The 27,325-nt window shown below is 36.7% G+C and overlaps 1 protein-coding gene across 1 annotated transcript; it reads left to right on the top strand.

Annotated features, from left to right (window-relative positions):
- Positions 1-788: 788 nt before the first annotated feature.
- LOC127623887 (peroxisomal targeting signal 2 receptor-like) lies at positions 789-27,325 on the top strand. Its single transcript, XM_052098471.1, has 8 exons — positions 789-1,111; positions 1,223-1,280; positions 3,848-3,998; positions 4,099-4,176; positions 4,389-4,497; positions 11,474-11,580; positions 12,505-12,618; positions 26,567-27,325. The coding sequence occupies exons 1-7, from the start codon at positions 1,006-1,008 to the stop codon at positions 12,547-12,549; spliced, it is 654 nt and encodes a 217-aa protein (XP_051954431.1). The 5' UTR covers positions 789-1,005; the 3' UTR covers positions 12,550-12,618; positions 26,567-27,325.

The following is a 27,325-nucleotide window of genomic DNA, read 5'->3' as shown; positions in this document are numbered from 1 at the left end:
GGTATGGTAATCTTTCTTTCAACTATCACATAAACATAATAAAACTAATTTAAAAGAACGAATCATATTTTATGTTTTAGATTAATTATATTAAATCGTTGAAAACATAAAAACATTTTAATGAAGAAAAAAAAGAAAAACAGAACAAAATTACTGTAATGAACTGTCTGATTTTTGGGGACGTTTGAGACGTCTGAGAAGGCAATGGTCTTCACGAGAGATATGTTGCCATCTAGTGGTTTTTACCTTATACGTGTCATATGTAGTGACTGCATACAGAGATTATTTAGTAGAGACGGGCCATTTCTATTTAAATGAATAGGAGAAATTGTAACGCTCAACCAAGGTGCTCTAGCGCCCAATGATCAACGGATGTAGAAAGAAAGTCCCGTCTTTCAATAGATACTGTAGACCGCGCATGCGCTTTAACTATCCAAGGCGAAAAATGTCGTTTATTAGCTTAATATGAGGTAAAGAATCACAATTTATGATACTTGTATTTTCACATTTTATTGCTAATTTTAAATATATTATATGATAGTACTCTTGACAAGCCGTTTTTGAGATTTTGGTCTTTCTACATTCAAGTTTATTGGAGCTGCACTAGCATGCCTGGAAAAAGCCTCCCGAGAGCGTTCCAAAGATGGCTGACAGTGGACTGACTTGCTATAAATCTTTGCTGCAAACTATTCATAACCCCCTTTGCCAATCAGAAAGCTGTGCACTCTTCTGACCAATCAAAGTGCCATGTTTTCCACATCTGTCAAAACACGGAAGTAAACAGCGATTCGAGAGTAATTAATATGCATGTGCTTTTATGTAAAATGTTTTAATGTCTTAATATTTTTTTATTTATTTTTTTCGTATTATGTTATTGCTTCGATTGGGAATTTATCGTGCGATCACAGTTGCAGTTCGGGGTTTTATAGACTACAATGATTCATTCTAAAATAGCTATCACCTTGATAAAATAGCTTCACGCGTTATATAAAGTATAAAGGGAGTATGAAGTCATTCAGGTCTTCAGGGCGTCATGGTTATGCGGTGGAGATATCTCCTTTTCTCCCTTCTACACTCGCCTGTGCTCCATCTCAGTACTATGGAATAGCAGGTGGTGCTAGTATTGTGCATAAAAATATAATTTGCATATATACACATTATTTCATAAGTTGATCAAATACATTTAATTAAATGTTTTAAAATCGTTTTTTGTGCTTTTTAGGATGTGGGAGACTTCTTGTGCTGGAGCAAAGAGAGGCAGAAGTTGCACTTGTGAGGAGGTAATTTGTTGTATTTCAGTACATTGTATAGAGTGTGTATAGTATGGTGAATCTCACAAAGAAATCGTGTCACCCTGAAAAAAATCGAATATGTATGTGTGTGTGTGTGTGTGTGTGTGTGTGTGTGTGTGTGTGTGTGTGTGTGTGTGTACATATACATTTACATACATACAGTATTGATAGATAAAGTAGATACAGTAGATAGATATATTTACACTACCGGTCAAAAGTTTTGAAACATTCATTCTTTATTATATATTTTTTCCTCCACATTTTAGAATAATAATATCAAAGTAATCATCAAAACTCTTGAATAACATAAATGGAACTATGGAAATTATGTTGTTACTTAACAAAATCCCAAATAAATCAAAACTGTGTTTATATTTTAGCATCTTCAAAGTAGTCACCCTTTGCCTTGAATTTGCAGACATGTACTCTTGACATTTTCTCAACCATCTTCTTGAGGTTTCACCCTGGGATGCTTTTTAAACAGTATTGAAGGGGTTCAAATCTATGTTGGGCACTTATTGGCTGCTTTTCTTTATTATTTGGTCCATATTTTTTTTAATTTCTTTTAGTTTTGTTATGAAATACATTAATATGGTGGCACGATTATATTTTTGACTACAAAACTAATTTCAAACATTTAAGCATGCACCTTCAGATCAAAATATTTTTTAAGATCATGCAAAACATTTCAGTCAAGTGTTTCAAAACTTTTGACCGGGTGTGTGTGTGTGTGTGTGTGTGTGTGTATGTATGTATGTGTGTGTGTGTGTGTATATATATATATATATATATATATATATATATATATATATATATATATATATATATATATATATATATATATATATTATACACCTGTATATATAAGTACACTAGCGGCTAAAGCTTTGGAATAATGTATAAAATAAAGATGTTGCTGTTTCAAGAGGAAATTGGTACTTTAATTCACCAAAGTGGCAATCAGGTGATCACAATTTATAGTCAGGACATTACTGATGAAAAAAACAGCATCATCACTATTTGAAAAAAGTAATTTTTGATCAAATTTAGACAGGTCCCATTTCCAGCAGCCATCACTCCTTATCCTTGAGTAATCATGCTAAATTGCTAATTTGGTACTAGAAAATCACTTTCCATTATGTCAAAAACAGTTGAAAGCTATTTGGTTCATTAAATTAATTGTCTTTGTGTTTGTTTTTGAGTTGCCACAGTATGCAATAGATTAACATGTCTTAATGTCAATATTTGGTAAAAAATGGCAAAAAAGAAACTGCTTTCTCTAGAAACTCATCAGTCAATTGTTGTTTTGAGGAATGAAGGCTATACAATGCTTGAAATTGCCAAAAAACTGATTTCATACAAAGGTGTACACTACAGTCTTCAAAGACAAAGGACAACTGGCTCTAACAAGGACAGAAAGAGATGTGGAAGACCCAGATACAACTAAACAAGAGGACAAGTACATCAGAGTCTCTAGTTTGAGAAATAGACACCTCACATGTCTTCAGCTGACAGCTTCATTGAATTCTACCCACTCAACAGCAGTTTCATGTACAACAGTAAAGAGAAGACTGGGGGGTGCTGGCCTTATGGGAAGAATTGCAAAGAAAAGCCCCTTTTGAAACAGAAAAACAAAACAAAAATGGTTATAGTGTGCAAAGAAACACAGACATTGGACAACAGATAATTGGAAAAGAGTGTTATGGATCTTAACCCCATTGAGCTTTTGTGGGATCAGTTAGACTGTAAGGTGCATGAGAAGTGCCCGACAAGACAGCCACGTCTATGGCAAATGCTACAGGAAGTGTGGGGTGAAATATCACTTGAGTATCTGGACAAACTGACAGCTAGAATGGATCAAGGATCTGCAAAGCTGTCATTTATGCACGTGGAGGATTTTTTTGATGAGAACTCTCTGAAGTAGTTTAAGAAGTTCTGAAAGTTTATTCAAATTGTAATAGTAATGTTTCAAGTTATTAATGTCCTGACTACATTGTGATTAGTTGAATACTACTTTGGTAAATACAATTATACATTTATATCACAGCTCAAATAAAGATGATTAAACGATTCTTGGTCAGTCATTAAATAAATAAAATTTTCCTCTAGAATAGAGATAACAGAGTCCAACATGACCAAAGGGGGCATATATCACCCTAATGCTGACATCACACGAAACAATTGCCTTTTCAACAAAACAACTGAAATAATATCACAAAAGACCTAAAGAGTCTATGATTTCCTAATGACAACTATTTAAATGCCCCCATATGCTCCCTTTGACCAAGGAAACATAATGAAATAATCAAGCGCAAGGCATTATGGGTATTCCCTGTGGCCTCAATTTATTTCTTAATAGTTTGAGTTATTAACACTTAAAATGTTAAGTCTATAGATTTTTAAGTTAAACAAGTTCATGGAACGTAGATATTTGAGTTATGAACCCAAAACGTAATATTTCAAATTGTTTAATTTAGACAACTTGATTTTTCCAGTAATGACCACATTAGGGTGCAGTGAGTGAAAGGATGAATATCTTTTTGTCTCATGGGCAGTTTTGACTGGAACGATGGGCTCTTCGATGTGACATGGAGCAAGAGCAATGAACATGTGCTGGTGACGGGAGGAGGTGATGGATCTTTGCAGATCTGGGACACGGCCAACCCTCAAGGTCTTCTTCAGGTTCTGAAAGGGCACACACAAGAGGTGAGTTCACACCCTCAACTCCAAATACAGTTGATGTGAAAGCTCATTTACTTTCATATGTAACACTTTGTAACATTTATGCCTGTAAAACATATTTTAGGTCTATGCAGTAGACTGGTGTCAGACACGGGGAGAGAACCTGGTGGTATCAGGATCATGGGACCACACTGCCAAAGTGGTAAGTGGAGTGAAAAATGCATGTTTTCAAAAAAAAGCAAGGCCTTGATCTTTCTTCCTGTTGAGTCTGTTATAGAATTATGATGGCATTATAAGGCATGATACCCCAACATAATGGCAGATCTATCATTAGTTTTTTTTTTTTTTTTAAATGTCTTGATTTATTTATTTTTTCATGTAATTATGTTTGATGGTTGTCTTGTTTTCCTACAGTGGGATCCAGAGAAATGTCAGCTGTTGGGTTCCCTGCAGGGTCATGATGGAGTGAGCTACAGCACCATCTGGTCTCCTCGCATACCTGCCTGCTTTGCTTCAGCCTCAGGTAAGTAGAATGAGTTGTATCTGTCCTCCCATGAAGCTCTGAAGTATTGCTGCTTTACCTACTCCTCCAATTAACTGTGTTGGGACACCATAAAATATTCAAGTATCTAAGTGTGATCAGACTTGCATATGCATTAAAGAGATTGTTCACCCTAAAGCAAAAATATGACATAATTTACTCATCCTCATGTTGTTCTAAACCCATATGATGTACTTTCTTTTGTGGTAGACGAAAGGAGATGATTGGGTGAATGTCAGCCTCTGTCACCATACACTTTCATTGCATCTGTTATTCATAGAATGAAAGTGAAAGGTGACTGACGTTAACATTCCTCCTAACCCTAACATCTCCTTTTGCTTTCCGTGGAAAAAGGAAAGCCATATGGTTTTGGAACAATATGATGGTGAGCAAATAATGACAGAATATTCATTTTAGGGTGAACTATCCCTTTAGTGCAACTATGAATAGAAGAAAATGGTATGTATTTATTGGTATGTTTTTTGGCAATGCCAAGGAAACTGGTTCCTATTTCTGGGAGCCCACATACTGCTTGAATGTAATGCAAAATGCCAAATGCATGTAAACATAAGTTCAACATATTTAGTGTTTAATAAAGTAAAATGTGTATACAAATGCAATGTTTAGATTTTTGATCTAATACGTGGTTCATTCAAATTGAATTACAGGCTAATTAAACACCATAGAGCAACTTGTTACACTCAAACAACAAAAAATGCGTTTTAAGATTTGTCCATCAAATTTAATTGAGTAATCGTTCATAAAAATTAATTTTTATGTTTTATTAATTTAATTTAGTTAAATATTGCACAATTCACTTTGATGGAACTTTGCTATGAATTTGAAATATGTAAATCTTAAAAAATAGGATCAAATATATTTTTGAGTTCTACAATCACAGTTGTGTCCGAGATGTGCCCTAATGGTTGGCATACATGCTTTAATGTATTAAGTTGTGTTGCGTCATTTTACAATCCTATTCCCCCCTCTTCTCCCCATCATTTCCTGTGTTCTCTCTACTATCCCTCTCAGTAAAAGTGGCAAAAAGGCCAAAATAAAAGATCGCAAATGTGTTCCTGAAAGTCAGAGCTATCCGTACATGAACTTAACAATGCTGTCAAGTTTTTTAACTTGGACTTTAGTACCATCATTCACCACTAGAGATCAGAAGCATACTGTTGAACTTACAGAAGATTTACTGATTGTTTTGTTTTTTTGATACTGGTTGAATATCTGCATCTGTGTTTGCATGTGAAAGAGATCATAAGGTTCTCACGAGAATGCCCAAACAGAAGGGATTGGTGAGCACTTTACTACTGCTGCTGTAAACCACCAGGCTTTGCTGTCAGATCCTAGAGTTCGGCAGCTCCAAATTGCACTTTTCTGATCTTATCAGCATCAAAGATGACCAGCAGCACCATATTATTTGTGTGCTTCTACTGTTAGTGTTAAATATACTGGAGCTCTCCAATTGATGCCCAGACTCATGAAACTTGTGGCCTTATGAGCACATGTCCACAGAATGACAAGTCCCTATGAAGATCACTTTTTTGATTAATGTCAATATTTAGAAATCATTTTTGTGTTCCACAGATGAAAGAAAGTAATGAGGTTGGAACAACATGTGTCTGGGTTAATGATGATAGAATTTTCGTTTTTGAGCATTAGCTCTTATGTGTTTTAGGAGTGCTTGACTCCTTGTCACAGTTCTTGGATGCATTATAAGGGGGGAGCATGTAGCAATAACCATTACCAACATAAAAATATGTCTCGATGTATGTCACAATCCTTTAATGACTACATCTGAATGTACATACACATCTAGCCCATCTCTGGTTTTTTGAGAGATCACGTACATAAAACCTCTATTAAATTTGCTATTAAGTGTTGACCCCACATATATAATGAGGTGTGTCTGAAAATCAATACTAAACCCCAGGATCGAGGCAACACTGATTGTGATCATGGGAGAAAGGTTCTGTGAAATGCAGCATCAGCAGAAACGCATAGGTAATTGATATGATGGGTTTTCTCATCAGAGAAACAACTTCTATAAGCAAAGAGGATGAAGCCAACATCAGACTTTTACTTTCCTTTATATGTGGTGACCGCCCACAGCTTGCCATCAGTTTACAGAGGGCTGGTTGTTACTTTCTGCATACAATTATTTAAAGGGATAGTTCATACAAAAATTAAAATTGTCACAATTTACTCACCCTCATGGTATTTGTTTTTTGCAGAAGGATAAACACTGACCCCGTTTACACCTGGTATAAAGATGCATTTCAGGTGATCTGATCACATGTGATAAGCGCTAGATATAGGTCTAAACGGGATCGAAAATGTTTTGTGATCAGATCACAAAAAACAAATAAGAAGGTAGTCCAAAACTCATGTGAAGAAATTGCATTTGAGGTGCAAACACTAATCTGTCGTGCATGTGTCCTGGACACCAGTGAAGCAGGTTTTCAGGTACTCTTGTAAAGTAATGGCAATTTCTGCTTGAAATGTTGCTATTGTGCTTGGGTTAAATTTCAAATGAATCTGGGAGAACTAGTGTGTTGTTTTTTTTCACACTTTCTTGTCTTTTCTGATTTCGTTGCACTTTAATATCATGCAGTAACACAGTAACCTATTGATTGATGTATGTTGCCTTGAAATCAGAGACCCTCCCCTCGAAATCCAAATGCAAGTGATCACAGGAGACACATTTAAGTGACCAGGTGTAAACAGCAATGTGTCTCGCCTGACCAAATGTGAACGGATCACCCAAGACACATCTTAAAACCAGGTGTAAATGGAATATTCTTGGTCCAATACAATTTCAACTCAATTGACAGCATTTGTGGCGTAATGTTGATTACCTCAAAAAATATTTCCCTTCTTAAAAAAAATCAAATAAATCTTAGTTACAGTGAGGCACTTACACTAAAAGTGAATGGGGGTCAATCTGCAAATGATAAATTACTCACTGTTTCAGAATTTTAGCCACAAGACATTAACAAAATGCATGTTAACGTGATTTTAGTGAGGTAAATTCGATTACCAACATTTTCCGTGTAAAATTATGTCCAATTTTGCAACTTTAAGCAATGATGGCATAATGTGGAACATTAGTCTGCCCCAAAAACAATTATATAAACAACTTTACAGCTCAAATAATGCACGTTTTAACATACGAATTAATGTAAGTGTTTTTATAAAATTTCACAGTTTTCTGCCTTTTAAGCCCTCCAAATATTGGCCACATTCACTTCCATTGTTAGTGCCTCACTGTAACCACAATTTTTACTCGAGAAGAAATGACGAGTCCAAATTAATTCTTGTGGTAATCAGCATTATGCCACAAATGCTATTGATTGGGCTAACTTGCATGAAGAGTTATTGACTCTAAGAGGCATTGTTCAATGAAAAATGAACTGTGTGAAGATTCTTCAAAAAGTTTCCTTTTGTGTTTTGTAAAAAAACAACAAACAGCCTTGGAATGAGTAAAAAAAAAAATTAAAGGCAGAATAGGTTTTATTGATGTCAAACATTTGGAGTCTATCTGTGGCCTGTGCAATGTGGGGTCTGAATGGAGTTGTGTAATATCAGTTGCTTTTACATAAAATTTGCCACATGTTGGCCAGTCATGAAAATGGAACCATATCTAAACCAATCTGTTAAAATCTTCCTATAGCTATTTAAATACACCCACAATCTGCTTGTATGTGATGAGCCTGATTTTATTGGGACTGTGCAGCACAGACTGGAATCCCCTATGGGTCACGTTTCAGAGTGGCTTTTATTTATTCCATCAGCATCACATCACTTAATCAATAGAGGTTACAATAGTCATAAGCCTCCTGAGATATAATTAACTAAAGTAGGGCTGTTCATTTGAATGGTGATATATTGGATCATCAATAAGTAAAACCTATTTTGATTGTGCTGTTTTTAGTGTTGTGAAACTGAGATTCATTCTTTATTGTTCTGGACCTATTTACCACATCAACCCCTGCTAAAATAAACAGCTTAAAACAGCCTAAGCTGGTTTGCCAGCTGACAAATGCACCAAACCTCTCTAAAACAAGCAAGCAGACCAGCCAAGCAGCATATATTACATGTATACTAACTGGTCCAAGTCAAAAGAGCCCACCAGCAAATCTCTATGATATTCTGATCCCTAGATATGGCTCCATTTTAAATAGTGCAGTGTTTCAAATTAATTTTTAAAAGTAAAAATATAAAATGATTTGTCAGTTTTGCATAACAGTGCCAATAGTTGCTTTTTTGAACTATTGGTTATCTGCAAAAATCTATGCTGATAGTTGCCATTTAAATTTTGTTTAATTATTATTCCTCTTTATTCCTTTGTTGATGGAGTCTGCAGTTAATACAGCTGGATTCTACAGTATGACAGCGGCCTCTAGAAGTGAAATAAAACAATCACTGGCACCTCATGGGGGATCTAAATCTGTCATAATTTATAATATTCATCCATATTTTTAGTCCTCACTTCAATGCCCCACTTCCCCCGTCAGCAACTACATTGTCTCACCAGTGTCATATCTTGTGAATAATAAACCTTATTCCTGAGTATATCTATATAAATATCTTTTTATATATTTAAACGGATTGCTGTTTCGAACAAGTTATTTGATAAACAAGGATGCTGGATGGATGGAAGTGTGTGTGTGTGTGTGTGTGTGTGTGTGTGTGTGTGTGTGTGTGAGCGTGTATTTATCACTTTGTGGGGACCAAATGTCCCCATAAGGATAGTAAAACCCGAAATGTTTGACCTTGTGGGGACATTTTGTCGGTCCCCATGAGGAAAACAGCTTCTAAATCATACTAAATTATGTTTTTTGAAAATGTAAAAATGCAGAAAGTTTTCTGTGAGGGTTAGGTTTAGGGGTGGGGTTAGGTTTAGGGGATAGAATATAAAGTTTGTACAGTATAAAAACCATTATGTCTATGGAAAGTCCCCATAAAACATGGAAACACAACAAGTGTGTGTGTGTGTGTGTGTGTGTGTGTGTGTGTGTGTGTGTGTGTGTGTGTGTGTGTGTGTGTGTGTGTGTGTGTGTGTGTGTGTGTGTGTGTGTGTGTGTGTGTGTGTGTGTATTTATCACTTTGTGGGGACCAAATTTCCCCATAAGGATAGTAAAACCTGAAATCTTTGACCTTGTGGGGACATTTTGTCAGTCCCCATGAGGAAAACAGCTTATAAATCATACTAAATTATGTTTTTTGAAAATGTAAAAATGCAGAAAGTTTTCTGTGAGGGTTAGGTTTAGGGGTAGGGTTAGGTTTAGGGGATAGAATATAAAGTTTGTACAGTATAAAAACCATTATGTCTATGGAAAGTCCCCATAAAACATGGAAACACAACAAGTAAGTGTGTGTGTGTGTGTGTGTGTGTGTGTGTGTGTGTGTGTGTGTGTGTGTGTGTGTGTGTGTGTGTGTGTGTGTGTGTGTGTGTGTGTAATCAACCGTTGCCACACCCAAGCAGAGATGCTGTCAGCTTTCTGAAGATCAGCTTTCTCAGTGGAAAAATAGTAGCCCAAGCAGGGGTATTTCTCCCTAATTCACGGTAGCTGGTCTTTCACTATAGAAACCGCAATTTCCTCCATTTTAAAAGTTTGTACACTCCAATGTGGAAAGTTCGATAAGAGTTAAGCACATTCAGTTTGTGTAATTAAACAGGCTGTTGTGTCTGTCAGCTGTGATAAGCCGTAATGCTGAAGTTGTTAGTTTAAAGCCGTTTAAAGCTATTTCCTGGCTTTAGTTGTGTAGTAGTAATACATGCTATCACGAAGAACTGTTGTATGTAAATGGCTGAAGCGGCTTCACTTCACGTCACCTAACTGGCTCATATTACACGTAAAAATTATCTTTTGCCACCACCACCTGCTTGTTAACATATGCAATGAAAAAAAATGTATGGAAAAAAAAAAAAGACAAACCATAGCTCTTAACATAGCTCAATGCTCATGGAACATCTCTCGTCCAATCAGATTCGAGGACCGGAACTAACTGTTGTGTGTGTGTGTATGTGTGTATATATAATACACACAAAACCTTTCAACTGGTGAATATATAGGCTATAAAAAGCTTAATTTGGTAAATATTCTACTTAATTTCAAAATAAGAGTCTCCAGTGTGTTTCGGTCTTGTTTTTGTTAAAAGGCCTGCACTATGCACCAAATCTTCATTTTTGCAATAAACTGAATCTTGGATATTATTCATTTTGGACTTTTGTAGCATCTATGTTTGTGCCTGTCACAGTAAGGAAATTCTTTTAACATTCTGTTAATCAATTTTAAAAACAATCTGCCTTTTCCACCACCATAGTAATCAATAGCAGCAAAATCCACTGTAGGTCGACCTTATATAAATTAAAATGATAAAAGAATGATCAAATTTTGGAGTTTAAAATAGTATAGAATGTAGGACATGTCAACCTCTCAAAAGTATTTCTTACCAACAATGTTTATTGTAGATTGAGCTAATTATAGCAGCTCTGAGTTCCTATGCATTGCTCTAATCTAAACCATACAGAGTTTCCCCCAGTGACTGAATCTTTTTCTGTAGTTTGGGGAAAGTGCTAACATTGTAGTTTTCTTGCAACTTAAAATGTGAACGGTGAGACTATTTACTACTGAATGGAAATGCTGTGCTTTTAGAGGAAGGTCAGAGACAGAGAGTACAGACAAGCATGAAAGATGCCATAAGATTCCCTGTAGAAATCTGTGGCCTGTGCAATGTGGGGTCTGATGCAGTTTCTTGGCAAGCAATGGTTCCCTCCTGCCCCGGGTCCATTCATGCTGAGGGTGAGTGGCCCTTGAAATTAGCGTTATGGATCACAGGGTTCTGCAGACTGGGGATTTATTTGAGAGTTTTTCTTGCTTTTTTTTTTTTTAAAGATTATTTAAAAGTATAACATTTAAGATTTGAAGCTCACCTTTGTTGGTAGGAGACGGGACACTGCGAGTATGGGATGTGAAAGCGGGTTCATGCAGGCTGGCTATCCCTGCACACAAGGCTGAAATCCTCAGCTTTGATTGGTGCAAATACGACCAGGTAAGTATTTCCTCTATTTAAGCAGAAGTCGATTCACTGTCAGTCATTACATATTGGATTTGTATTTAATTATAATTTCAAAACTGAACTAACTCATAGTTAGTTTCTCATACAATGGACATTTAAGCGTCAAAAAGCATCAATAGATTTGAAAGGATAGATTTTTTTTGATCGTATTGCCAAAATGTAAGACCTTTCTAAGCTTTTGGAGTAAATGTTTGATGAAAATTGTATTGAAATATGCAAAAGCACTGTTTAATTCTGAGATCAAAACTATACTGCCGTTCTCCGATTTGAAAATTCTCTCATCATTTATTCACCCTCATGGAATTCCAAACCTGTATGACTTTTTTTCTTTGACTTTTCTTGGCAGAACACAAACAAAGACTCTACTGTCCATCATTTGTACTCTATAATGTTTTGTCAATGTAATTTTCAAGCTCCAACAACGACATAAAGCAGCATAAACGTAAACCGTACAACTCAAGTGGTTTAATCTATGTCTACTGAAGAAATATGATAGCTTTGTGTGAGAAACATAGCAAAAAACAATACAAAAAAGGCAGGTTTGAAATTACAAGAGGGTGATTGAAGGATAAGAGAATTATGTTTTGGATGAACCTTCTCTTTATATGTATTTTTAAGAATATTATTTTCTCTGCTGAAAAAACAACCTTCTTAAACCAGCCTTTGCTGGTCTAAGCTGGTCTCCCCACCTGTTCAGGCTGGACTGTTGCTGGTTTTAAGGCTCTTTCCATGTCAGGAGACCAGCTAGACTAGCTAAGACTGTGTACTGCACAATATGCAGTATACAATAGTATTCCATTCCAAACTTGTCTTTCAATTACTGTATGCAACAGGGTCTGAGATGATAGAATAGATGTTGGACAAAACATTTAACTCTGTTATTCATCTCTGTTTTAGAATGTTCTGGTCACAGGATCCGTGGACTGTGGTCTGCGCGTGTAGGACCTGCGAAGCATCCGGCATCCTATAGCTCAGATGATGGGGCATTCCTACGCCATCCGCAGAGTAAAGGTATGTATCTTTAGTTTAAAGGTCATCTCTGCTACTTTAGAAAAAATTTCTGGTATTTTCTTTTCATCTGTTTTTTTCATCTCAAGTTCTCCAGGAAAAGAGAGTGAAATTACTTAACAGTTTAATGGTCAGCTGGACATACATGCATTACTTCTGCCTTTCAATGTCACATTGATTTGATCATTGCTTTGACGTAAATTAACTTAACAAGTGTGTTGTACATTAATGAGGCACGAGGCAGCTTCTGCCTGTGTGAAACTCCCCATCTGTTTCTTTGCTTTGTGTGACAGCTATAGATTTCCTTATGTAAACGGATTTTCTTTAGGGATGTGTTTAATTGGGTTGGAGAAAATGTGTTGAGAAAAGTGCTTGTGTGTCAAAACAGTCGCCAATTACGAACATTACCCAGAGTTCAGTGCACTTTGCACCTGACCAGTCTGCTGCCAGACATGTGACTCCAATATAAACAATCTCCATTCCTATCTGAATGAGTAAATCCTACAAAAATAAATAAAAAAAACAACACTTGTTTTTTTGGTCAATAATGCTAATTGTTATGTCCAGATTCATTCATTTATTAAAAATAAAGTTGCATAAGCAGTTAATTTTATGTGTGGACTTTTCAGATTGTGCCTTATCACACCCACCACAGTATTACCACGTTTCAGCACAATGTGTGGACTTTTCAGATGACTCCTTACCCATCGTATGAAATATTAAAAACTTATATCAATGTTAAATTAATGATCTTTAACGATTTTGACATGACGCCATCTGACCAGCTTACTGGACAAATCATGTTCCCGTATTGATTCGATACAGGACACATCAATTCATATTTAAATACCGGTCAATCCTGTATTTTACGGGATGGGTAGCAACCCTACCTGGAGGTCTCATACATTCTCATGAGCAAAGTGATGAATGGGAAAAATCATGAGTTTATTGGGAGAAATTGTAAACCGGGAGTAAAGTGAGAAGAGGGGTGGAAAAATGGGAAGTGTTGGCAGGTATGCATATAACCCCAAAAGAAACATATTTGCACTTGACTCTTATGTCACAAAAGCAACTTGGTATCTCCAAATATCCACTCATGAGCTGGTGGAATAAAAAGTACTCTAACTGGGTCAGGGTGAAATCACAAGCTGTTTCAAGCTAATGGTTTTGCTCTTTACTTTCAGATAATGTTAAAACAAATACAGAAAGTGTGAAATAATGAGCTACGAGCACAGATACAGAGTATTACTACTGCACTGAGAATACAGGAGGGATATGAACCACGGTATTGTGTATTGAGTGTAATCACATCCAATTGCTTTCAAATTATCTTGGTTTATTTTTATTATATGATCATTATACAATCTTCGATTGCACTATAACAGCCTTATCAGTGATCAAGAGGTCCATTTATTAACTTATTTTCATTTACTCTTCTGCATATTATGGAAAACTCACTCTCCCTGGTCATGAGGCAGATCAAATATTTGTGATCTCTATGTGTTAATTCAGCTGAGATGATAGAGTCAGAGAGAGAGAGAGAGAGACAGAGAAAGTGAGAGTGAGTGTTAATCAATAGATATGTGTAGATCTCTGAGATCTCATTTTGATAACACATTATTTTAGCCTGCTAACAAGTATAGATTTCTGCCTGATGTCTTTGGGAACATCCTATCTCAGCATTTCAAGGAAATCACTGACACGGTTTCAAATAAATGAAGTGCCCTGCAAAGAGCCTGCTCTTAAATCATGGATATTAAAACAGTGGGCTAGATAGTCTATGACTGGGTTCACATCACAGAGAAGTTGTTCACACAACCTTTTTAAATGGAGAATAAGCTTCAAGACTAACCCTTATGTGTAAAATGACATTATTATTATTATATTATATTATTATAGTAAAATATGCAAATGTCGAAATAGGTGTAAAAATTGCATGAAATTTGACACTTTACACTTAAGTAACATTGCAAAAAAAAGATCAGATGCACATTGAGTTATTTATTTCCACATATGAAAGTGGCCCAGATCAGAATGAAAAATGTTGTTTTCAAATTATAGACAATAGTTACATGTTAAATTGGGATAGGAAAAAGTATTTTAAAAAAAATGTTTACATCTTATTTGCTATCATTAAGTTGTATTTTATACAGTATATTGGAATTGACCATCAACCACCCTCCTCTCTAGATGTTGATATTGGCATCAGCCATTAAAATATCTACAACCTCAACCAAAAATTAATGAAATCACATTTTGAAATGATTCATCATGCATGAACAATGCATACATTAGGATTTCTCATTTCTAAAGACCTTTTCTAATACAATTTCCTGTACTATCTAAATCTACTCAACCATGATGTGGGCAAATGATGTGTCCTAGTGACATTTGGATTACAATATCCATGTTTAGAAATGTTCGTGTTTTTCATAGGATTCATGGAAAAGTCTGCATTGCTGGCACCTTAGCATAAGAACTGGTGCTGAGGTCTATCAAATGAGGCTGTAAGGCACATTGATCTCATTTCAGGGTATATTGGTTTATTCCTAGATTTCATTTGGTTAGTGCGTGCTTGTGTTTTTATCAAGCTTGCAGCTAGGGTTGTGCGGTTTACTGGTACTAACGAAGTATCTCGATACCAAAAAAATTACAATTGTGCGATGTCATCTTGTTGCTAATTCCGGTACTATATTGCAGTATGCTGTAGCCTAATTACCAAATTATATGAGAAGTGACAGTTTTGAGATGAAATCGATGACAGTTTGAAAGTAAAATAAAAACCCTCTGGATATGGCCAATTATGATCTTTAAACAGCAGAAGGATGTAATTTAATTAAATGTTATACAATCACATGCGTTGCACGCTACAGAATATGTCATCTGCTTCACACACACGCACACTCGCGCATGCGCACACAAATGCAACACACGCTACTGGTGCTTAATTTTCATGCAATGTGTTTAGAGTATAAATGGCTATTAACACTTAAATGAACTCCTCCAGTGCAGCTCAGAGATTTGAGCTCGAGAGTCGCGACCGGATTATCCCAGCATTACTGGGAAGTTTGATAAAACATTAAAAACATGAAGAACTCAAAAGTCTGTCAAAATAAAAGTCCCCTTAAATGAAAGCGCTAAAGACAGAAAAATATGTATACAAATGTAACATTCAAAAGGTAGTAATAATACTCATAATAACAATTATATATTATTAAATTGTTGTTTTAATATTATTAGTAGTATTAGTGGTATTATCTTTTAAGCAATATCACAAATGCAAGTGTTTTATCAGCATGTTGTGATTCAGTCACTGCAGCCTTGTGACACAGGTAATCAGATTTTTTTCTCATTAATGTTTTCATTAATACTGTGAAGCTCTGTTGTGCAGCATTTTATTTTACCAAAACTAAAATAGATTTTGTTTTTGTTACTAAATGTATGTATCAATTTGATTAAACACCATTTGATCATAACATTCAATTAAAACATGTAACATGGAACCCAGAAGAATTAAAATGGGAAATGCCTCATTTGTATCTGTGAGACTTTATGCAGTTATTTTAATGAAGACATTTTCTGTGTAATCTCCTTTTTAGTTGCTATGGCAGCACACAATGCATACTGTACATTCTACTTTAAATCAGGTTGAGTACAGAAGGAAAAATATGTCTCTCCCAGAGTTATTTAAAATCTAATTAGGCTGGGATGTGTTTTTTTCTATATTGTTTACTGCATTGTGTTAGGAAAGTAAGTGTCTTTGTCTTGTCAGCCCATGACAACAGTTTGCTTAAACAGTTTGCTTGATTACAAAATACCTTAGATTAACTACGGAATGACAGGTATCAATGATATTATTGGTTCTAAAGGGGGCTATCAGAGAAAATATCTATTAAACAAACCTTCTGCCTTCACAAAAGATGACCTGTACTTGACCAGCCTATCAGGTTCAGCATTGTGTTGATTAAAGGGTAACAAAACACCTGCTCAGAGTCTGACTCCACCCACTAGAAATATTTGAAAATGCTGGAAAAGAGGGCAGACCCCGGCGGGGATAGAGGGAACGAACCGAGTGCGGGGCTGAGCGGGGGGGGGGGGGGCATCTGAGACTCGTAGTGACGGATTAATTGACAGCTGCTGTCAGACTATGTAACAAATATGTTATTATTATTCCTCACACGGTCGCAAGACGACATGTACATGAATCTGGCGTGGTGAGCTGGAACCTGCTTACGTCAGCTGTCACCGCTTACGTCACGAAGTACCGCAACAGCCAATAGGAAAATTCAACTGCAGTAGCCACCGTTCAACCTGAAGAGGGCAGCACTCAGACGTTTTTACACCATATATTGTAGAATTAAAACACTTTATACACAAATGTCAAAAAAATTACTTGAATCAATGACCAGTATTAATAAAGCCCCATTCTTACAGATCATTAACTAAAAAAAGTTGGTTTAGGGTTTAGTTACCCTTTAAGCATCCCTCCCAATGTTTACAATTTCAGAGAAACAAGCATTGTCACAGTATGGTACTATTGTTTTTAGTTTAGTTGGAATTCATTTGTTGGCCCAGATGGAATTGAAACGTATTTTTCCGTTTTCTAAACTGATTGTGCAGGGACGGATTATGACTTGCAAAGGCCCCGGGGCAAATTATCTCCAAGAGCCCCCCTCCAAAAGTTGTTGGGGGGTTTGAGCGAGGGGAATAGGCAAACTGGATTGCACACCCTTTTGCTTAAAATGAAAGCTCATAATCTTGTGATTAATCTTGTAGCTAGTTGGTTTGGTTGCATGGCTTAGGACAATTTTTTGAAATCTCTGTGGAAAAAAATGAATGGGAAAAACTCTTCCAAACACAGCAACCAAGATGGCTAAAACAGTAATGTGCACTCTATTGCGAAAATAATGAATGTTTTCAAATATGTGTTTACAAACACTCAAAATGGGTAGTCTCCCCACACCTCCCAAAAACATGTCATTTGTTGAGCCAGAAGTTATCATGTGTTGTCATGAAACATAGTGTTTTTAAAGTGCTCCAGAAACAGAACCTACGAATAGCTTATTTATAGATATCTCTGCAAACAAAACAGAGGGAGAAAGTGTTTTAACATAAATTATACGCATATTAATAAGCGAAAATAATCAAAAATGCAAAAGACGGGGGGGAAGTGTGGAAGTTTTATGAATGACTGGCGATCAAATTCTGTGGCTCTTCTTGCAGAATTCTTTTGTCACAGGTCTAGTCATTCAGTACAAGTTTTGCTTTTTGAATTGTGCTTTGCAACATATTTGTTGGATAAATTTTTTTCTGAGTACTTTTTCTTTTAGTGCACTCTGGCTTTATTGTGTCTCTGAGCCTTTAACACACACCCATTGTATCGATGCCACACTGCTGATTGATATCAGCAACTCTTTATAAAGACTTCCACACCCTGAGCACCTGTCACCCCACTGCACTTAAAATCCTTCATGTCTGCTCTATGGCAATGCTAGTATGAATGCCTGCCTAATGTTTTCTTATAGACGGGGAGTTTTGTTTTTTTCTTTCAGAGTGGTGATTTAATTACATTTTCTGAATTGATCAGTCAGGGCCTGGTGAACCAGGGCTGCGTCAGGACTTTGCGCCACTGCCCTGTCAGAGAAAATAAACAGGCGTTCAATTAGCATGAGCGCTTTCTGCTGTTCTGCATCCACAGATTCTTGGACTACTCCAAGAACCAGCCACTATTGGAGACACTGGAGCACCACTCAGAGTTTGTTTGTGGCCTGGATTTCAACCTGCAGTGAAGTGAAAATTCTGAAAATGTAGTCCTTGTGATTAGTGCATGTGTTCAGACATGGTGCTCATGTGAGAATCAGGAGTTTGAATTCGGCTTTTCCTGTCCACTCTCTTTTTGTCCTATTAATAAAAATGGCAAAACTAAAAAACACATGAAAACAATTTATGAGCTTTAAATAAAGCAAAAACTAAGCTCCTTACCTCAACTCCTGATATAAAGACACAACCTCTAGTCCTGTTTTAGTTGCAGAAGATTAAGTTTAAAGGTGCTGTAAGTGATGTTAGCCAATTTCTACCAGACTTGGCCATTGAATAAGATCACCACCTCTTTCCAAATTCCCTCCCTCCAAAGACATTTGAGCAAACCTGAGTGCTTAAAATTACTGACATGCTGAGAGTGCCTCAAAGTCTGCTGACTGGCTAAATAGGTTTTTTTTTTTTTTTCAGACCCATTGGATTTCCTTACGACTCTCATCCAACCCAGGGACCCCAATATAAAATTACAAGATTTTCTCAGTAATACTTTATAATAACTTTCAATGAAAACATTAACAAACAGAATTTTATTTGTAATACTTTATAGATTGTTCATTCAATGAATCTTTCAGGTTTAATACAAGTTAAGCTTAATCGACAGCATTTGTGGCATAATGATGTTTACCACAAAAAAAAAATCTTCATCAAACGTCCCTTGTTTGTTTATTTAAAAGAATATTCAAAAGCGTGGATAAATAAGGCACTAACAATGGAAGTGAATGGGGCTAATCCATAAGCATTTAAATTCACACAGTTTTAAAAGTATAGCCACAAGATGTAAACATTATATGTGTTAACTTTGCAATATATGTGTTAGATTTGTGTGGGATAAAATCACTTACTAACCTTCTGTGTAAAGTTATATCTAATATTACAACATTGTTGTCATAATAATGTAACGCTGGTGAACCCTGAAATCTTTGCTTTTTTTTTTTTTTTTTTTTAAATGATGCGTAAGTCAAAATTATTTTTATGCTAATCAATATTATGCCAATAATACAGTCGACTGAACTAAACTTGGACTGAACCCAGAACATTCCTTTAACGTTCAGTAAAATGTCATGATAATTTTTTATGAACTTTTCTGTGGACCCCCTGCAGTCCACTCACAGTCCCCTGACTGAAAACTATTGCACTTCACAGTCTGATTCACCGGAGTTGGATGTGGTATCTCAGTACGCCTATTTCAGTGATATCTGTCAGGGAGTAGTGACATTTCAAGTGTGATATTTGCTAAAAATTGCTTACAACACCTGAATTGAAATCTGTCCATCTTAGAATGGCATCTCTTAGATGAGAGACATTTCCATGACACCATCAGTAGCTCCTATCAATTCCTATTAACTCTCAGCCCAAGGCCTGGTCTGTTAGAGACATCACTTTGAAACACCTGTCTGTCGATCTAGGAAAACGGTCATCACTGTAGAAGTGGCATACCCTGTTTGTAAAGCACACACATGGAAGCAGTCACGTACAATAATAGAGCAGTGATGTCCTGGTTGCAAAGCACTCGGCTCATTGAGATGTGGGCTGCAGTCCTCAGGGGAGTGACTTCTGTCTGACAGCAGCACTCACAGTGATGAAAAAGAGTCAGAGCAGTCAATGAGCCGTCAGTGAGCTTGACAGGGGAAGTCTGCGTCAAAACCCCTTCAGCTCCACTGTGCCAGTATGCCATGCTACTGGGTTTGATCTTTGAATGCAGTGTAAACTATAGGTCACCTACATGCCTCTTCTCGAGTAGCCAGACTTTTGACTTGCATTATGAAGTCTGGTCCTCATTGCAGCTTATTCTGGGCAAGAACTGCCCACTTGGACAGGAAGGGAACACCTGACTGTCATGTAAAGTGACCAGTCACGTTTTTGTTTACGTGCCGTTAGGGACATTTAATACATTTGGTCTTTTTTGGGGGGATTCTGAGAAAAAACCTAATAAGCCTAAAGCTTCATTCATGCCGAACAGAATTTTAACCACAAAAAACTATTTTGATTGAAAAAACAAAAAGCAAATATCGAGGTTACAGTAAGGCACTTACAATGGAAGTGAATGGGGCCAATTTTTTGATGATTTAAATGCAGAAATGTAAAGCACTGACATGAATTCTTCTGTTAAAACTTGTGTAGCATTTGATCTGTAAAGTTGAATAATACTTCGTTTTGTACGGCCATCAAAGGGTTTTCGGCATTACATGGCAACGAAGTTGTAAAATTGGATATAACTTTACACAGAAAAGGTTATTACATGATTTGATCACACTTAAATGTTTACATGCATACTGTTTTTATGTATGCTATACTTTTGAAACATTTACAGATTGGCCACATTTACTTCCATTGTAAGTGCCTCACTGTAACCCAGATATAAGCTTTTTTTGTCTTTATAAAGAAATGGAGGGACAAGTCAAAATAATTTTTCGACTTGAGTACACACTTTTCAGTAGTTTTTCCAGACAATCCACCTCTCAATAAACTATTAAGATTCTTACTTGCACTGTTAAAGCAACCTGATCCAATTAGCTGAAGTTTTTTTACATGGTTTGCATAAGAGTACTATGACTCCATTCAACTTTTTCAGTGAGTTCAAAAACTCACTAAGACATCTTGCCCATTTTGAAGTATTACAAGATATGACTTGTCTCTTATGCTATTAGTGCACAAGCAGTGAAATCACAAAAATGGGCCGCATTATGACCGAGCCAAATTGCAGGATTAAAATATTATGCATGTATGGATTCTCACATATTGTTAGTTCTGCATGGGTGTGTGTACAGCTGTTGGCGGGCTGCAGGTGTTGGGTTGTTCCTGCAAGAAAAGGCCAAGATCTGTGAAATGCTTTTTCTACTGCAGTCCCCCTGTTCCCAGCCAACCGTACACAGACACACACACACACACACACATCAGCTCATGCTTCTCTCCTACTCACTCACCCTGAGCCATTGTTAAAATAAAAGAAATATTATTGATAAAATCACTGTAACACATGGCCTTGATTGGCTTCTTGCTTTAATAATGACCTCAAAACTTTATAATTGACCTTTTCCCATCCAACCAATATCCTACATAGTTTCTTAGTGAAAACATTAAGATAATCTATTTGTATGCTATTGGTCATTGCTGATCATCTCCAAAAGGCCCAGCCGATATATATCGGTTTATGCCCACTGTACACACATACATCTGCTTAAACATAAAAAATCCACAACCAAAATTCCTCATCACCCTCCTCTTCCATCTTACTTCATTAACATCAGCTTGATGGATCATCTCTGCTCAGGTTTCTGCACCACACTGAACATCTGCACTGTCATTACTCTTTTGAACCTAGCAAGACTTCAAGTGCAGAAATTGTATTGTTACCGGTTCTTAAGAAAGAGCCAGCTTCCGACTTTATCTACACCCACAGCAGGTGATACATAATACCTTCAAACCTTTTGCCAAGCAGCTCTAAAAGAGGACATGCATTCTTTTCACATAACAAGTATTGTTCCTAATATGAGCAGAGTGGAGCCCTTTGCCTGCAGTTAAATTTTACTTTGTGTTATCAGCTGAACACCCCTCTACCTCCATCCCTGCATCTGTTTCTTTTGCACTGCTGCTGTCTGTTTGGCTCTTGGTCCCTGTTGTGCATTTTGAAGTCAAGTAATTAATGAAGGACTTTTCCTCCTCAGTGCTTAACTCACATGCTGGATGCGAGAGTACTCTGGAATAATGAGATAAATAGAAAAGGACTGAAAGCGGATCAGAGCTCAAACGTTTCTGCAACACGTTGACAATACTACAGTATATACAGTATATTACTTTTGATTGTGCTGAATTTGTACTCTGGTTGAGATATTAGATTAAATATGAAATACTATTAACAGGAATATGGACATTAAAAGAAGAGTGTAATCCATTGATTAATTTTGTAGCTGATTTGGGGCAATTTTATTTCAAGCAAATACATCAAGGTTGAAATAAGTAGAGCTGACTGACTGATGAATTAATAAGGTTCACATAAAAACTGCATGTTTAAAAATCACACAGATTTTGGGTGAATTTTGAATGAGTTTTACATACAATATTGCATAGTGTCTCTAATGGGTAGTCACTATTTTAAACTTTTTTTTCTAATTCTTGTATAATTATTATGCCTGCTACATTTGTGACTGTTTTAATTGAGAAACAAAATGGAATAATGTAGGCCTGATTTTAATGGAAATATGTTGGCCCGCTGGGGTGGCTGTGGCTCAGGTGGTAGAGCAGGTTGGCCACTAATCGCAGGGTTGGCGGTTTGCTTCCTGGCCCACATGACTCCACATGCCGAAGTGTCCTTGGGCAAGACACTGAACCTCAAGTTGCTCCCAATGGCTGGCTAGTGCCTTGCATGGCAGCTCTGCCAGTGTGTGTGAGCGTGTGTGTGTGTGTGTGTGTGTGTGTGTGTGTGTGTGTGTGTGTATGTGTGAGCGTGTATTTATCACTTTGTGGGGACCAAATGTCCCCATAAGGATAGTAAAACCCGAAATTTTTGACCTTGTGGGGACATTTTGTCGGTCCCCATGAGGAAAACAGCTTATAAATCATACTAAATTATGTTTTTTGAAAAGGTAAAAATGCAGAAAGTTTTCTGTGAGGGTTAGGTTTAGGGGTAGGGTTAGGTTTAGGGGATAGAATATAAAGTTTGTACAGTATAAAAACCATTATGTCTATGGAAAGTCCCCATAAAACATGGAAACACAACATGTGTGTGTGTGTGTGTGTGTGTGTGTGTGTGTGTGTGTGTGTGTGTGTGAATGAGTCACAGTGTAAAGCGCTTTGAAAACTGCTAAGGTTAAAAAAGTGCTATATAAGTGCAGACCATTTACCATTTAAAAATTCATGTGTCACACCGCAGGATTACTTATGTGAACTGCTAAAAAGTGATTGTAAATTAAATGAATATTTCTCAGGGTACTGGAAGTTTATTAAGGAAAGTTATTATATGTATCGTTACATACATACCTTAAAGTCTTGGATAAATAAAAACTATTAAACATTTCCACTGTTATTGCCCATGAAATAAAAAAATGTGGCTCTTTGAACACATGTTCAATTAAAAGCTTTGCTTGACAACATGTCCCAATAGATAGAGTTTCCTCCTAAAATCTACCTTCATCATATAGTTGGCAAAAATGAATTCTAATTTAAGAGGGTTTTGAACTCTGTAGGTGTTTAAAACCATTAAACAAAGTCTCTGTAGGAGAAAACAAACATTTGAGTGATTGGATAAATGAATCAAAAATGTAGTTGCTGTGACAACTTGCCCCAGTGCCCCTTATATATACATTTTAGAGCACATGTTCATGTTTATCAACTACCCGATTTGATAAGCTTTTTATTCGATTCGTTTCATGTGGGTGTGTTTCAATTCTAATGTCCATTTTGCTTACATGTGTTTTTTTGATCATACATTTTTCTTCATTTTGGTCACATTTTAGCAATTTAAAAATTTACAAAGTGTTCCATAAATAAATATGTCTTGAAAATAAATATATTATATTGCATATATACACTCACCTAAAGGATTATTAGGAACACCATACTAATACTGTGTTTGACCCCCTTTCTCCTTCAGAACTGCCTTAATTCTACGTGGCATTGATTCAACAAGGTGCTGAAAGCATTCTTTAGAAATGTTGGCCCATATTGATAGGATAGCATCTTGCAGTTGATGGAGATTTGTGGGATGCACATCCAGGACACGACGCTCCCTTTCCACCACATCCCAAAGATGCTCTATTGGGTTGAGATCTGTTGACTGTGGGGCCATTTTAGTACAGTGAACTCATTGTCATGTTCAAGAAACCAATTTGAAATGATTCGAGCTTTGTGACATGGTGCATTATCCTGCTGGAAGTAGCCATCAGAGGATGGGTACATGGTGGCCATAAAGGAATGGACATGGTCAGAAACAATGCTCAGGTAGGCCGTGGCATTTAAACGATGCCCAATTGGCACTAAGGGGCCTAAAGTGTGCCAAGAAAACATCCCCCACACCATTACACCACTACCACCAGCCTGCACAGTGGTAACAAGGCATGATGGATCCATGTTCTCATTCTGTTTATGCCAAATTCTGACTCTACCATCTGAATGTCTCAACAGAAATCGAGACTCATCAGACCAGGCAACATTTTTCCAGTCTTCAACTGTCCAATTTTGGTGAGCTCTTGCAAATTGTAGCCTCTTTTTCCTATTTGTAGTGGAGATGAGTGGTATCCGGTGGGGTCTTCTGCTGTTGTAGCCCATCCGCCTCAAGGTTGTGTGTGTTGTGGCTTCACAAATGCTTTGCTGCATACCTCGGTTGTAACGAGTGGTTATTTCAGGCAAAGTTGCTCTTCTATCAGCTTGAATCAGTCGGCCCATTCTCCTCTGACCTCTAGCATCAACAAGGCATTTTCAGCCCACAGGACTGCCGCATACTGGATGTTTTTCCCTTTTCACACCATTCTTTGTAAACCCTAGAAATGGTTGTGCGTGAAAATCCCAGTAACTGAGCAGATTGTGAAATACTCAGACTGGCCCGTCTGGCACCAACAACCATGCCACGCTCAAAATTGCTTAAATCACCTTTCTTTCCCATTCTGACATTCAGTTTGGAGTTCAGGAGATTGACCACACCCCTAAATGCATTGAAGCAACTGCCATGTGATTGGTTGATTAGATAATTGCATTAATGAGAAATTGAACAGGTGTTCCTAATAATCCTTTAGGTGAGTGTAAATATTATGTATATATATAAAAATTTGTACTGTTCTCAATTTTTTACATTGATTTGTAGTACACATGGAACCGTCTCTTTAAGAATAGTGGCAGTTCAGCCAGTGTCTAACTCACTGTCTTTGTTGAGTGAATTTTAATGAAAGAAGTCACATGACATCACTTTTTTTTTTTTTTTTTGGTCAAAAACTGGCTGTAAATAACAGAAAAATTTATCAAAATAGATTTTATTCAATGACAAATTGTGTGGATCTCGGCTTTGGACACATTACACGAAACAATTCAAACCACACTTTTACTCTCAACACACAGTTAAAAGGATTATGTGGTTAATCACAGACATTTACTTACATTGTAAAAGGTTTAGCACAACATCGATGTTGGGACTAAAGAATCAACATTAAATTGTTCAAATGTAGATTGCGTTGCATTGGAAAATATTTTTTCGTTTTTTGGTGCTATATTACCATTTATAATATGGACAACATAACAATGGTTCTCTGTTGAGTGTACTCACATTGGTGGCAATTTGTATAACTACTTGCATGAGCAAAAGGAGATGTTTTAAAACCTCTTTGAAGCTGCATCAAAAAATAAAGACAATTCACTAGCTCACTGGTCTTACCTCCCGCATTGGGTTAAACATCATTATTGTGCATTTCAGAAAAGCAGCATATGTAAGTCAATTTCTTTGTTTTCCAGTATCAAGTGTGCACTCTCAGCACTGCCAGAGCTACTGAGGGAAGCCAGCAGAGGTTTCTTTTCTATTTTTTACTCCTGTGACTTTGCTCTTGTGCTGAGGCTATAAGCTTTTTGCTTTAAATTCACCAACATTTAGTGGATTTTTTTTTTAACTGGTCCCTTTTTAAGCCCTTTCCATACACAATCGGACTATTGCTCAATCAATAACAGAAGTGTCAAGTTTTTATATCTCATATAGTTGTTTCTCTTTTTTTCTTGAGTTAAAGATCTTAATTGTTGCTTATGAGTCATTCATTGGTGAAGCATTCAGTTTCATTATTCTTTCGAATCAGGCAATAAGTTGACAGATCTGCCACTAGATACAGTAAAACGGTTAAAGCACATGGCTGTTAATCAGAAGGTCATAGGTTCTAATCCCACGGCTACCACCATTGTGCCTTTGAGCAAGGCACTTAACTCCAGGTTGCTCCGGGGGGATTGTCCCTGTAATAAGTGCACTGTAAGTCGCTTTGGATAAAAGCGTCTGCCAAATGCATAAATGTAAATGTAAAACATTTCTTTTAAATTGATGATGAGTTAACCAATTATGCTGCACAATAATCCGCATCAAGCAAGTACTCAGTGCTTAAGCTTTTAATTTCTTCTTCTATTACATGAATGCAGTTTTAATTGTGTGACCGCTGTCTTTTTTTCACAGGTAGTGGACTGCTCTTGGGATGAGACCGTAAAAGTCTTCACCCCTCCATACTTGGCCACTCTATAGAGCCCGCTCCGCCGTAGAAAGATTGTGCTGCAAGGCACGGGGGAGTCGCGGCTCTGTTTTAATCACAGGTGCAGAGTTTGCCAAGATTTCACTGCAGTTTTCTTAATGACGATATTTAAGGAGAACACGAGGGATGCATCAGGATTAGTGAGTCGAGAGCGCACTACAGAGGAGGGGGAATCTCTTGCGGTCAGTGTGTATAAAAACTGCTCAACTTCAAGGGATTTATTGTACTAGGATGTTTAAGAGGTGTAAGAAAAAAAGTGAGCCTACTTTAAAAATGTTGTGCCATTGTTGCCTAATGCTCCTTACCCTAATGTAATAAAACAAAAACAAAAAATAGCTCAAATCAGCCTAAGCTGATTCTTTTCCTGTCTTAGCTTGTTTAAGCTGGTAACCCATCCTAGCTAAACTTGTCTCAGTGTTCTCCAGGCCTGACCAGCTATAAAGACCCCAAAACCTCTCTAGAACCATTCGAGTGACCAGTCTGGATGACAAGCCAGCTTAGGCTGTTTTTAAATTAGTTTTTTAGCAGAGTGGTAGTTTATTTATTGTATATTTGTTGTCTTTCCATTTTTTTAGCTGATATTAATAAGTCAATGCAATATTTCAGTCTCAATTGAGATAAAATCTTGTTATTGCAGCTCTTTCTAACTTTAAATAAAATAAATATACGTGCTAGTAAATTCAAAT

The sequence above is a fragment of the Xyrauchen texanus genome, chromosome 30, assembly GCF_025860055.1.
Source record: "Xyrauchen texanus isolate HMW12.3.18 chromosome 30, RBS_HiC_50CHRs, whole genome shotgun sequence".
NCBI lineage: Eukaryota > Metazoa > Chordata > Actinopteri > Cypriniformes > Catostomidae > Xyrauchen > Xyrauchen texanus.
This window is presented reverse-complemented; position numbering and strand designations above follow the sequence as displayed.

What these genes read in the sequence shown, in the direction of transcription:
- LOC127623887 (XM_052098471.1), top strand. Translation starts at nt 1,006, where the DNA reads ATGAAGTCATTCAGGTCTTCAGGGCGTCATGGTTATGCGGTGGAGATA. An exon ending in GAAGTTGCACTTGTGAGGAG is followed by an intron (nt 1,281 to 3,847) that starts GTAATTTGTTGT and finishes TCTCATGGGCAG; the next exon opens with TTTTGACTGGAACGATGGGC. An exon ending in TGAAAGGGCACACACAAGAG is followed by an intron (nt 3,999 to 4,098) that starts GTGAGTTCACAC and finishes AACATATTTTAG; the next exon opens with GTCTATGCAGTAGACTGGTG.